We start from the raw sequence: 13,995 nt of genomic DNA on the forward strand, positions 1-13,995 counted from the left end.
GTGGGAAATTACAAACAAGGTAGATGAGAGAAGATTTCAGGGTAGTGCATTCTGAAGGATGGCTTAACATCATAAATCTGTATTTTACCAAAAAAAAAAAAATCTTTAGCAATAGATGGAACAAACACATTTATGGCAGTCTTCAGACTCTTTTTGGTAGCAAGGTTGACATGTAACCTATGGGAGGAAGAGGCATGGAGCTAATCATATGCTGCAGGCAGAATTGCCTCTTGTTCTCCAGAATCCGGGCTGTATTTAGGTAGTTTGCAAATCTTGAATTAGTAGCTGTATTCGTTTTCCAGGGCTACCACAACCAATTACCACAAACTCTGTGTCTTTAAATAAAGAAGTTCATACTCTCAAGTTTCAGGAGACAAGAATTCTGAAATCAAATGCTTGGTGTTTCTTGGATTATAGACACATCACCCCAGTCTCTGCTTTTATCATCTCACTCCTCCCTTCTCCATGTCTCTGGTGTTTTCACTTCCCCTTATGAGCATCAGTTATTGGATACATATCACAGGATGATTTCATCTCAAAATGCTTAACCAATTCTATCTGTAAAGACCTTATTTCCAAGAGAGTCATATTGTGTGGTTCTGGGAGGATGTCCCTCTAAGAGGGATGCTATTTAACCCCTACAGTTGTCCCTGTCATTACTCTCATAATTTTGTGGAGTTAGCACCATCATCTTGGAGGGATTGTGAAACTTTTAAGGAAAATTACATTAATAGGTGTAACTGGAAAGCATTTGTCATTAAATTGTGAAACAGTTTGGCTCTAAACAGTTACTGTTTTTATCCTTGTAAAATACCCTTGGTTTTGTGAAAATAGGAAAACAGTTAAAATTGAAGTTCATTTATTCCTCCAAATTTAAGGAATTTTTTATTGACAGGCAATGATAATTATAATAACCCTGATAATTTTAGTTGGTAAATAAAAATGTGATCATAATTTTAGATGAAACAGACATTATACTATGGGGGAGAGGCTGTTATTTAGATTGTAATCTCTGAAGTTAGGCAGCTGGGGTTCAAATCCTAGTGTTCGAGAAGTTTGACCTTAAACAAGTTTTTTATTCTCTGTACCTGAGTTTGCTTACCTATAAAATGGAGACAATTTTAAACTTACCTTAGAAGATTCTTTTGATAAGTAAATAAGTTAATATATACATATAAATATTTATAAAGTTTAAATATCACCTAGTAAGCATAGTATAAATGTTCTCTACATTTGGCATAGTCGTTGCTGATGTTATTTTTCAGTGATTATTTTTTGTTAACAAACACCTGCCTGTGCTGTCATTAATGATGTAGGTAAACATGACTCTATATGAATAATATATCATTATAGAATTTTAACATGTATTTTTAGAAGTTATTCAAATGAATTCCAACTCTGTGTGGCCTGAAATTTATCCAAGCTTTAGATTGTACAACGAAGAATTTTGTAGATTTATGGTATTGAAAAATGCTCGCGCTTTTCTAAAAATTAAACTAGTATACCTGCAGAAAATTATACAGAATTTAAGTGTATATCTCAATACAGTTTTACCAGTTGGGCAGACTAGCCTAGGGAATGGAATTTTAAAAGTGGATTCTATTTTTTCTCCTCAGCTTTATCCTGAAACATTCTATTTTCACATTTTGAACTTTGGCATAAGATTTCTTTTGAAAAAGCAGTTCCAGTACTAAACAACCTTTAAGAACAATTGGACTCCAGCAACTCTTTAACTACTCTGAATTTTAGTTTTTCTAGGGATGTCTGCATGTGATTTTTTGCTTTTTAGCAAAATTTTCAGCCCAAAAATATTACAGAATGCCATATGGAAATATGAATTAACTTATGATAAATGATATATGTGATAGAAACATCCAAAACATTGTTTATTAACATTCATGGGAGAACCTCAAGAAAATAGGATCTTGAGTAATCGTTCCCCTTTCCTCAGAAAGGTTATCTTTAGGAAAGATTTTAAATTGATCAGATTTGTCCTTTAAATATTAATGTACTGTCAGTGTAATGGCAGTTTCTCAGAATCTCCCTTTCAAACTATGTGTTTTATGGAATGTAAAATTTTGCTCATTAATTTTTGTTTGTTTGTTTTTTTTGATGCTATAGGGAGTAGACTCTTTGAAAACAGTTGATTAAGCTTTTGCTGCTTGACAGGCACTACATCAGGAATTGTATTAACAAGGATCAGTCCTTTACTGAGTGCCTCTTCTATCCCAGGCATCATTTTGGGTATTGGGTAGAGCTGTGAACATTAAAGAAAAATCTTCTCTGTCTTAATTTGGTGGTTATAGAACTTGAATCACAGAAAGGATCCAGTGCACATGACATGAGGTTTCTAGCGCTGGAATGCCAAGGCAAGGGTCTTTTGTTTCCTGGTTTTGTTTGTTCTTGATGTTTTAGATTAAGTGGTTATAGAAGGTGACCTTTAAGCAAAAACCTAAGGGAAGCATGGGGGCAGGGTATTTGAGAGAGGCACATTTTAGGCAGGAAGAGGCAGGTAGAGGTCCCAAGATCTGGAGGTGAATCTGGCTGGAGCAGAGATGGAAAGGGAGAGCAGAAGAAGAGCTTAGGTCAGAAAGGTAACCGGTCTTATAGTACATCATTGTCCAATGTAAGGATTTTGACTTTACATTGAGATGAGGTGCCAAAGGAAGGTTTTGATTTAAAGAGTAATATCTGACTTACACTGCTTCTTTCAATTTGCTCTTATCTGTTTTGAACGAAGCTGCAATTTATTTTTAGAGGTTTACTTAAGCCACTATATTCAGGGAGGGGGGAAAAACCAGTAGAGAATCTGGTAGGATCAGTGAAATTACTTGGCTGCTAAAATGATCCAACAGAGGCTAGGATGGTAAGAAATACTTAAGAAATGAATGTATTTTGAAATCAGAGTGAATAGGATTTTTTGTATGATCAAATGTGTGGGCATTGAGAGAAAGAGAGGAGTCATGATCAATCATTTATTGAGATGTAAGAACAAATTCAAGAAGGATGATAAGTTATAATTTGAAAATATGAATTTAAAATGCCTATTAAACTTCAAGGAAGTATCTAGATCTAGACAGGAAAAAATGTGGAATTTTTTCAAGCCCAGTAATATGAAGTACAGTGCTGTTGAGGCTAACCTGGTGTTCAATAGCTGCACTTGGAAACTATTTTTATTTGAAATCTGGTCAGTCTATACTTAATACTTACCCTGGGGCACATTAGAAAGAACTAATATCACTCTGTCCAATGCATGTATTAAAAACCATTTTATAGTTTCTGAGAGAACAACATCTCTGTCAAGTACATCTTTTTATTTAATATTTACTATGTTCTTGAATATCTTGTTTTCCAAACGAATTTTCAAATTATTATAAGCAAACAAGGTTTTCTTTTTATATACTTCTCTCATGAATATAGTTTTGTCTTCTAGAAAGCTGCCGTCTTCTCTTTAATATCCTCTTCATAGTTGTAGAAAACAAAGCTGCCTCTGTCTTTCCACAGTGGGTGAGGTGGTACACAGAACTCACTAGAGGCCTTTGGTTGGTTGTCCTCTTCATTTCTTCCATCTGCCTTCAGCCTTTTTCCTGTTTCCAGGTCTCATGTCAAATGTAGGCCTTTCTCTCATATTAGAATGTGAAAACAACAACACATAACCGCCATTGTATATGATATAGCAAATTAATTAGGGACTGCAAGTTATGGTGTATTATTTCATGGAGTCCCATCAAGAATCAGAACAATGGGAAGAAAGAATATTTGAGTAGAGGAAGTACAGCTACTAGATAAGGATGGCTGGGCATTCACTTACACTGCTTCTTTCAATTTGCTCTTATCTGTTTTGAACGAAGCTGCAATTTATTTTCAGTTTTGTGGCTTTTTTTTATAATCTTGTTTTGTTTTTGTACATTTCTGTCATAATACTTTTATAATGGTATTCTAGAGTTATGATTTTGTTATAGACCTACTTAATATTCAGTATTTTAAAAAATACTGGTGAGGTTATTTTGCCCTTCTGATTTTAATATTTAAACTTGAATTTATAAAACATTATAGCTTTATTAGAATTTTCTAGTAAAATTATTTTTTATGGGAGTTTGAAACTCAATAGTTTCACACAAAAAACAATATTCCTTCTAGGGTAGATAGTTTATTTAATCTAAATTTTTTTTTAGTATTTATTTATTTTTTTAGTTGTAGTTGGACACAATACCTTTATTTATGTATATGTGGTGCTGAGGATCAAACCCAGGGCCTCCCATGTGCTAAGCAAGCACTCTACCTCTGAGTCACAACCCTGGCCCTAAATGTTTAAATTGTAATAAATTATTATTTAAACTTTCTTTAAAAGAGTTTCACTGTATTATGTCATGATGTGTAAAATGAATTAGGCATTTCTCAGTATGCTTGTTATGAAAGAATGATCAAAACCTTCAAGAGATATTTAGAGGAGTTTTAATTATAAAGATTACTTAAATGTATATGATTTCTGTTCTTTTTTACTTCAAATCTTAGCAGAGTAAATCTTAGGCCATGGTATTGTAGAAACATGTATTCATGATTGCTTTAAACTTAAATATTTATAGTTGTAATTTTTAAGTTTTATTCTACAGCTACTTTAGCACCTATGTTGTATAATTATCATGACGACAACACACTTGAAATGAATCTTGTTTCTTAGATTTTAATGTCCTAGATATTTAATTTGTTATATTTTCCCATTTTAGTTTCAGTGCTTTTATCATGAGAGGTTAAAGTTAAATCCAGAATCCATTCCTCCAGCAAACATTTATAGTATGTTATATAACTGAAGGAACAAAGGTTAAATAAGATATGGTATCTTCCCTTAAGGAATTCTCAGCTAGTTGGGAGCAGAAGATCAATGTCAATAGTGTATGGTAGTTGTAAAGTTAGATTCAATTACCAGTTAGGATGGGTGGTAAGGGCACCTCACCAGGGATCTTGCTGGGTGTTTCAATACTTGTTATAAAGTACAAATAGGAGTAATCCAGGGGTAGAGAACAGAGAAGATAGACACACATTATTTCCAGAATCAGGGTTAGGATGATGGGCAGGAGAAACTACATATGCTGTATATTGTTTTGAGAGTAACTTGATGGAACATGCAATGCAGCCAGCTTGGTTTTGTGTGGGGCCTTTGTTTAGGAGCTCAGATGTTATGTAACCAGTCTACTGGCATGCTGTAAACCAGAAAGAGATATCTTTAAGTCACTAGGTGCTTGGAAACCCTCATGTACATTCTGATGAAAACACTGGAGAAAAACAGTAGGAGATCATAGAAGAAATAAGAGTCCCCAAATGTAAGTACTGTTTGTGAAGTCAAAGGCCTGGGGTGTCACAATTATTTGGATCTGAGGATTGCAAGGGGGAGGGGGATGGAAACGAGCAGATTACTATTACAGGAAATAGTTTGTTATCCTTCCGCCCACTGAGGTGTGAGATTATGAATGATCTGGTTGAGGGTAAGACACATACATGTCCAAGTTGACTAAGAACCCACCTGATGAATTATTAACTGAGTAAAATGGAAAAGTAAGAATTGCCTTAAAATAGTTTAATCAACTCTGATGACAGTTCTGTTTTATTATTTTTCTTCTAAATAATGAAACAGAATATTTCTTGATTTAAGAAATGACTTAATTTAAAAGATAAATTCAAACACACGTATCATATAGATACACAAGTAAAATAACACTTCTTTGAGAATTTCCAATTTAAAGCTCTCTAGTTTGGATTTCTAGTTTAAAAAAAAAAAATTAGTGACCTTAAAGAATTTGACTTGTGTAAAGTGTGGTAAATTATGTTTGATGATACATTAAGGAGCTGTCCTTGGAAATATAAAAATTGCTGAAAAGGAAAACACCAAGGGAATTCTTAAAATCCTCTTTAGTTTTATCCATCAGATCACTCTAAACATTAGATTATAGTTTATTAGCCTAGAATTCACACACTCCTCTCTCCCTTCCAAGTGTGCTTTGGTCCTTATTTAAAAACCAACAGTGAGAGGTTGGTTGATTATATTTAAATCCACTTAAGAATAATGCACAAGTAATCTAATCAGAGACTGCTGATGAAGTCTACATAAGAGATTGCTTAGTAGATTTCCATCATAGAGTAGCTGCAAGAACCATTTTTAAAGATAGCTTACTAGTGATGGTGCTGACCTTAAATGTTTGAATATGCCCCCAGCATTCATAAGAATTGAAAATATCAACTCTTCTTGGGCTGACTTCCACACTAGCCTGTTCCTGACCTGGTTCTTGTAGTGATGATTTTACTTTTCCTTTCATTCTAGTATCACTTTGTTTTAAAAAATCTTTAAGCTTTTTCATTTCTTATTTATTTAGGAATAAGAAAGCCATGGTGTATTCTTTTTCAAGAAACTTCTTCATACTGCACTATTTGGTTTGATCTATTATGAAGTATCTCTGAGGTAAAAATATATGGTGAGATGCTTCCCATTCCACTGATGTGGAAATTGATCCCAGGAGAAGTTGCTTCAGATTATGAAGAAAGCAGTTTGACCCACTGGTTAGCAATGAGTTGGATAAGTCTCAAGCCTTTCCTTTCATGGGGAATAGTCTCCAGAGGTACTAATAATATGATTCCAGAGTTAGAAATATTAGCCCAGCCCCTGACATCCAGGGAAAGAGGGGGACTGCAGATTGAATTAAATCATGAATGGGCAATGATTTAATCTCTAATAACTTATAATAATAAAGTTTCAACAAAGACTATGAAACAGAGGCTAAGGGAGCTTCTGGGTTGTTGAGAACATGGATATGCTGGGAGGGCATGTACCTAGAGCAGGTGAGGAATCTGTTCTACCCTCTCCTTCTTATTCTTTATACTGTAAATCTCTTCCATTTGACTATTCCTGAGATGTGTCCTTTATAAAACTTTAACTGTATATATAGCGGTTTCCTAAGTTCTATGAATTATGAGCCTTAAAGGAGGGGACCTGTAGAATCCTCCAATTTATAGCCAGTCCTTCAGAAGTATGGATGGCCTCTTGGACTTGCAGGGAGCATCTGATATGAGGGCAGTATGGTGAGACTGAGCCCTTAAGACAATGACACTAACTAACTCTTAGTAAGTAGTGTCAGAGTTCAGTTGAATTGTAGGAAATCCAATTAGTGTTAGAGAGTTAAAAGAATTGATTGGTGTTGGAACAATACATTTGCTGTCAGGAAAAAAAAAAACAAACATCTGACTATGTTCCCTCCAAAGACTTACCCTGTGCTTTTTGTCAGTGGAGGACTGTTCATTCATCCTTCCAGAGTGCTTAGGTATTTTTCCATGGGCTAAGTCATCTTTGGATTACTTGTAATTAATCTAAGCATGAATGTACAACGAACCAATTATATGAAAATAAGTTTTGTTTATTTAAATGTTATTGATAGGGAGAGTAGAGATTATGAAAAACAAAGAAGTAATTTCTCTTAATAATTTCTGTACATCAAAATGCCTGAATTTAAATTCTGAATTTTCCACTTTTTAGTTACCTGATCTTTTTACCCACCCTCTCAGCTTTAGTTTGCTCATGTGTAAACTGGAGATAATAACAACACCTACTTCATGACGTTGTCTTTAAATGAATTGATTATTGGAAAACATTAAAGACATTACCCAATATTTGTAAACACTCACTAGAGTTACCTGCTGTTATTATTATTTTCATTATCAATAATGTTATATTGATTACTAATAATATTGTACTATAGTACATTAACTTATTTTTAACCTAATTAATAGCACAAAGTATGACTTATATACCTTTTTAGTACATATTTACTTAATATAAAAATCTTGCATGTTCTAGAACATTTATTTAATCAGAAGTTTCAAGTTTTAAGAAGTTTAAAAGTGACTGAACCACTTGTAAGATTTCCTGAGAAATGATAAAGGAAATGCTAATGAGACATTAGAGGAGAGATCAAATAGACTAGGAGAGCAAAAGGAATCTCTTCTGTAATGCAGAAAGAGAACTTTGAAAGAAGCAAAATAACCATTTGGAAATGAGAAAAGTAAGTGAAACACCATGGACCTGATCAAATAAATGTTCTGGTTGTGGAAGATTGACCAGCAGACACAAAAATGAAAGAGCATAACATAGGAAATGTATGTTACTATCATGAGCTGTGTACAGCAAGACATGGGGAACATGAGTTAAATAGATTGAATTCCTATACCAAATACTACCATAATGGAAATATTTCATACAATCCATCATCTCAATTATTGCATTTTTTTTTCTTCTACTGGTGCTTCTGATTGAACCCCTGGCCGCCTGCATGAGATGCATGCATTCTGCCTTGGAGGTACACTCCCAGCCCCAATTTCAATTGTGAAAACCACAAAAAGAGGATGCATGAGAAATAAACTAGTAAGAAAATATGCATGAGTATAACTTCAGAATGGCTTCATCACAATGGGAACCAAGGTTAAAGTACCCTCATTCTTCAGAGACAAACAAATGTTATATGTGCCTCTATGAAGAGTTCAGTCATTGGACTTAATAAACATTGAATCTGAGAATTAGATTGCTAATTTTTTTTAATAACAGACTATGTTGCAGTGGTTTTTAAAGCTATTTATGACAATTTTAAACTATATGTTTTAAAAACTCAGACCCATTTTCTTAAACATTTAGATCCCTTTCAAGGATGTTCCTTTCTTTATAGGTAATATTTGATTTGTCCTGTTCCTCAGGATTAATTCCAGGTCTGAAAATGACAAACTATATTGGATTAATTTTGTGAAACATTGTTTTATATAATTTTCATTGAAAGGAACCAGAAATCTTTTGTAAAATCTTTTTTCTTTTTTTAAACTAAAATTCATCTTAAACCTAAAGGAAATATACAAAAAGTTGGTTTGGGCCATTTTATTTTCATTATTGGTAACTTTTGATGCTAATGTCATGTAAGATAGACAAGGCAAAGATTTGGGAAATTGTTCTTAATGATCTCTGTCTGTTTTGCTGTGCTGCCCCAGTATGTTCTGATGCTACCTCTGTGTCTCAATTTACTATTGGTTAGTTGTGTGTGCTGTGAGAGCAAACTTAATTCCAAGAAGGAAAATATTAACTGGTAATAATAAATGCAAATTGTGCTCATAGCTTCAGTAAAGAAAGCTTGACATCTGTTATTGTAAATAGCCTCTGAGACCTTTTGTTTACTATTATGGATTAGTTCATACTATAGAAGCCACTTTTCTTCATCTTTATCATCTATTCACTGTTTCCTCAAGAGATTCTTTTGAAACCTCAGAATTATGTAAGCTTACTTTTAAAACATTGGTTTTCTTTGTCTGTCTGAATAGTATGATTATTTTATAATATTTGTAGTGGTCAAGAGCTCTAATTTTAAATAAAACTTATTTCTTAAATGTTATTTATTCATGTGGACATTTCCTAAACTTCTTTTGTCTTATATTTTAAGTACTTTATTATTGACTTTACAACTTTTTTTAACAAATTAAAAGGTTAAAAACTGTGACACTCAATTTTTTAATAATAAATTTTCTTATGGGGTTTTAAAAAATGTTATGTTTCTAGATTGTACCTTTTATATATTATAATTTTGTCCTTTGAAGGCATTTAATATACTCTCTTTTAGTCTCTGTAGAAATGCTGGAAAAGAATTTGAAGCAGATGGGAAGGCAGCTTCAACAGCTTGAGAAAGATTTGGAAACCTTTCCCCCTCCTGAGGACATGCATGACAAGTTTGTGACAAAGATGTCCATATCCTTTTGATATCTAAATAAATTTAAGTCACTATCAAGTAGAAGTACAATTTTTTTTAATGTTTTAAATGTCTTTATATAACCAAAGATCATTCTGAAGTGTCAAATTGTAGATGTTTAACCTTTGCCTTCTTTTAGGAAAATTTAAGTGTTCATCATGAGTAACACACCATGTATTTCTATTGAATTTTTTCCCCTTTCTTTTTATCTACTTGGATAACAGCATATTCTCCCATCTTCTCCCATTCATTTGCCTTACTTTCTTGTGATGTTTATGATAAAGAATATTGAAACTCAAGAGAACTTTGAGGGTAAAGCTATGATGAGATTTAGATACTGTAGACATATTTCAGAAAACTGAGATAGCCTCTATAAACTCATGGTGTGACTAGTCAGCTTCAAGGGTTGATATATATTAGAAATTAACTCTTGATACACAAAATTTAATATTTCATTTCAAAATACTGCACAGTCCAAGATCAAAATGAAGTTTGTCACAATCACTACTTAGGTTTATATTTTCTTCACCCATGTTAAAAATTGGCAGATATATAAATTAATGAGACTGATTTCTTGCTTGATTTAAGGCTTTCTTTGCTTTCAGGTGTCTTTGTTATCACTAATTTTGTAGCTTAATCGCTAATGAGTAACTGAAGTAATGAACTCTTTTTTTTATTTCCTAAAACTAAAGTTGAATCACTTTGCAAACCATTATATGAAATTAAGAGACTGATATCTTTTGTGTTGTAATGAAATATTATTACAATGAATTATTAAAATCCCATATGGGCTTCTGAATTCTATATGAAAGTGTAACCAACTTCTAACATGAGTTCTTATAAATAGACACTCCTAATATTTTATTTTAAACTGAAGTACTTGAAATAAAATGACTACTTTTCCTCTTTCTACTTCTTCTCCCTTGAGATTTAATGAATCACAAAATTATTATTTGGCTTGTCATAGATTATATTGTATATGCTTTCAGCTTAATTGTGAATTAGTTCAATTTTAGCTTCCTTCACTGTCTCTGTTGGGAAATATCATAAAAATGCACTCCAGCAACAATCAATTTAGACTAACATGGTTTGTTTCCTTTCATGTTTTTTACCCATTCCATTCCTTGTTTAGGGAGCATGCCTTTATCACTATAGTGAGTAAAGCTCTCATTTTTTGTTTTCTTTTTAAAACTAAAGTCTGTATTTATCCATCAAGAATACATTTTTGCACTACCTTCTCTTTCGTCAAAGATTGCTTTTTTAAAATAAATGTTATTGCAGTTTTAACAGTTTCATCATTCTTCCCTTCCCCTCCCCTCCCCAATCATCTTGTAATGTTAAAATGCTCATATGTGAGTTTATCATTATGTCATTAAGTATTTGTTAATTGAAATGCTTTTTTTTTGTGTGCCCTATGGGTAGAAACTATTTTAGTAAGGATTTCCACTATAACTTCTGGTAATATGCTGTTAGTGCGCTAATTATGGAGCCTAGGCTTCTCTGCCTAACAAGAATGCCTGAGCTGGGAGTAAAGGTGGTAGGATCCTGCTCAGCAGACCATCTCAGGACGTATTCATACTTGTATTCATGTGACATAATAAGCTGAATGATGTCGGCTTCTTGAAAGGTATGAAGCCCATAAAAAGCAACCAGCAGGAAATCAGAAACAGGAAGGATGATGCTTTGTTGGAAACAATTTTTCATTCTGAGTACAATTATCCTCCATGGACAAGAAAGCTACTATATCCTGTCGCTAAATATCACAACCTAGAAGCCTCTAATGAACTGATTAGCATTCATGTATCTCTTGGAAGTCAGATATATGAACAGTTGGTGCACTTTGCTATTGACAAAGCTTATAATCATAAATATTCTTTGCTGAGATTAGATTGCACTCGTTTGCTTTTCATCTTAGTAAGACATACTAGTTTTGAAGTAATTAAATTCATTCATTGCAAGACTTTGTTTACTTTAATTAGGACTGACAACAAGTCAGATTTTGAATATTAAACGCTTTTATACAGATCTTATTAAAATGGCAAATTGTGAGCCTCTAAGATCTTAGAAAATGGAAGCGTTTGGAAGCTAAAATGCACAATAAATAAAAATGTATTAAGTTTAAGTTCTTAACACTCACACTTTATGTTTTATGTTTAAATGTTTATTAGTTGAGCCACATGTCAAATGTTTGGTTCATCAACCAATTCAAAAGAATATATGCATTATTGAATTTGTTAAAGATGAGTCTTTAGAAGTACATATTTACTTTAAACAATCATGATTTCCTGAACTATTAAATAATCTGTTACATGAATTGTTTTCAATTATAAATGTAGAATTTTGTTATGAAATTTCATAACAAATATATATAGCAGTCAATTTACAGTATATTGTGTTTTTATTATTCTAGTGCATGCTCTTTGTTAACATCTACTTTGTAACATGAAAATACGAATTTAGTACTTCCTTTAAAAGTCATGCACAGTTATTTCATATATCATTGGCTTTTTCATAATAATTATTATTTTCCAGTTGCTAAGCCTGGTCAGAACTATAATTAGTGTTGAATAGTTCCACAGTAAATATTTACTTGAAAAATGTGGAATACAAATTTGAGGTAGGATCAACATTGTTGTTATATACAAGCTATTGTATGTGTAGTACATACTTATTAAATTCTTACCAGTGAGAAACTAAGAAAATGCAATGATTTATGTCATGTAGTCCCTGTTCCTTTCTTTTGACCTTTAAATTCTTTAATATTTCTTATTTTTAGGAAAATAACAAGTAGATCTTAGAGCATGCCCTTGATAGTCTCCTTCCAAAGGCCACTCGCTTTTCTATTTTCTTTCTACCCCCTCTCCTGAGTCTGAGAAAAAAAAATCATTTTGTTAAACACTTATATATATTTTTTATTTATCACAACTTATATGACAAGTTACCTGATTCAATCCTGTGTTATATTTGTAAAAATTTCTTCATCCAAATCTCCCTTTATTTTCATACTTTTCTTTATTGTTGTTCCACTGTACAGGAATATTTTAGGCACTTCTTAAATTATGGGGTAGATGCTAAAACCATTCCAGTAAATTCATTGAAAGACTGATATCATGTATCTGTGTTCTGTACTACAGAAAGTACAGCATTTTCAGGTAAAGGAAATTAGAACGTTTTTTTCTTTAGTTGAATTACATCTAGAACGTAAAATATAAGATTGCAATGGATGAAATGTAAACCTGTGTAATGTATGATCACGATCCAGTTGAAGCAGTGGAAAAGGGGGTAATTAAGTGAATTATTGTAGCAAATTTTTCTTCTCTTGAGTTAGTCTTCTGTCTCCTTCCCTTCTTCTCTTCTTTTCTCTTTTTCACTTAACCCATTCTCAACAAACTTTTAAGATTCAGGTTAAATAGCCTGCTTTTTTTCCTCTATGAATCCTCTGAATCCTCAGTCTTATTCCATTTATATGAGAATGCTATACCACTTAGTGCTGGCTGCTCTTCTACCATCATGCCTTGTTGTTTAAGTCAGTTTAGCTAAGATTTTCTTGACTACCCAAATCAAGTTAACCTCTCTGATTTGTATGACATCAAAAAGTTTTATTTTCTTCTTTTTTCTTAGACTATGTGAAAATCTCATTTACTTATTATGTGCTTTCACAATCTAAGATGTATGTTTCACAACTGCAGGGACTGTACCCTCGAGAAGAGTGTTTTAAGTGCAGTGAACTTTGGGAATACTGACTGAAGGGCAGACTGGATCCTAGGACAGTGTAGCCAAATTATTAAACACAAGGGACTGATTGAAGCTGGTCCTTGGAAGACTTATTATTGCAAATGGCAGAAATACAATAATGAAAATATAACCAGAGAATAAATGTGAAATATATGTCTGGTAGATAGTTTGGGAGTATGCACCACTGGCAGACCAGAAGAGAATTGCCAAATCTGAGTCATGCTAAACATTAAATACTTGTATTTCAAGCATATGAACATAGTTGTCATATGTTTTTCACATGGGAAGATTATACTGATTCACTTAGAAATGACTGAGAATTTGTCCTGAATTTTATTTAAGGTCAAGAAAAAAAATAGATTTCATAAAACATCATGCAGTTAGAATGTAAATATTTTTGCATGACTTTATTCAAAAGTATATTTTGTTGAGTATCTTACAATGTTTTTCTAAAGTTCTTTGCATATATAATTTTATTCTGTGAAAAAAGATT

General features: G+C 32.6%; 1 protein-coding gene across 1 annotated transcript in view; it reads left to right on the forward strand.

Annotated features, from left to right (window-relative positions):
• The window catches only part of Diaph3 (diaphanous related formin 3), a 474,806-nt gene that overhangs the window by 278,574 nt on the left and 182,237 nt on the right, over positions 1-13,995 (forward strand). Inside the window, exon 23 of the mRNA XM_027938043.3 lies at positions 9,642-9,766. Coding sequence (XP_027793844.1) covers positions 9,642-9,766 — 125 coding nt within the window. The remainder of the gene's footprint in view (positions 1-9,641; positions 9,767-13,995) is intronic.

The sequence above is a fragment of the Marmota flaviventris genome, chromosome 4, assembly GCF_047511675.1.
Source record: "Marmota flaviventris isolate mMarFla1 chromosome 4, mMarFla1.hap1, whole genome shotgun sequence".
Taxonomy (NCBI): Eukaryota; Metazoa; Chordata; class Mammalia; order Rodentia; family Sciuridae; genus Marmota; species Marmota flaviventris.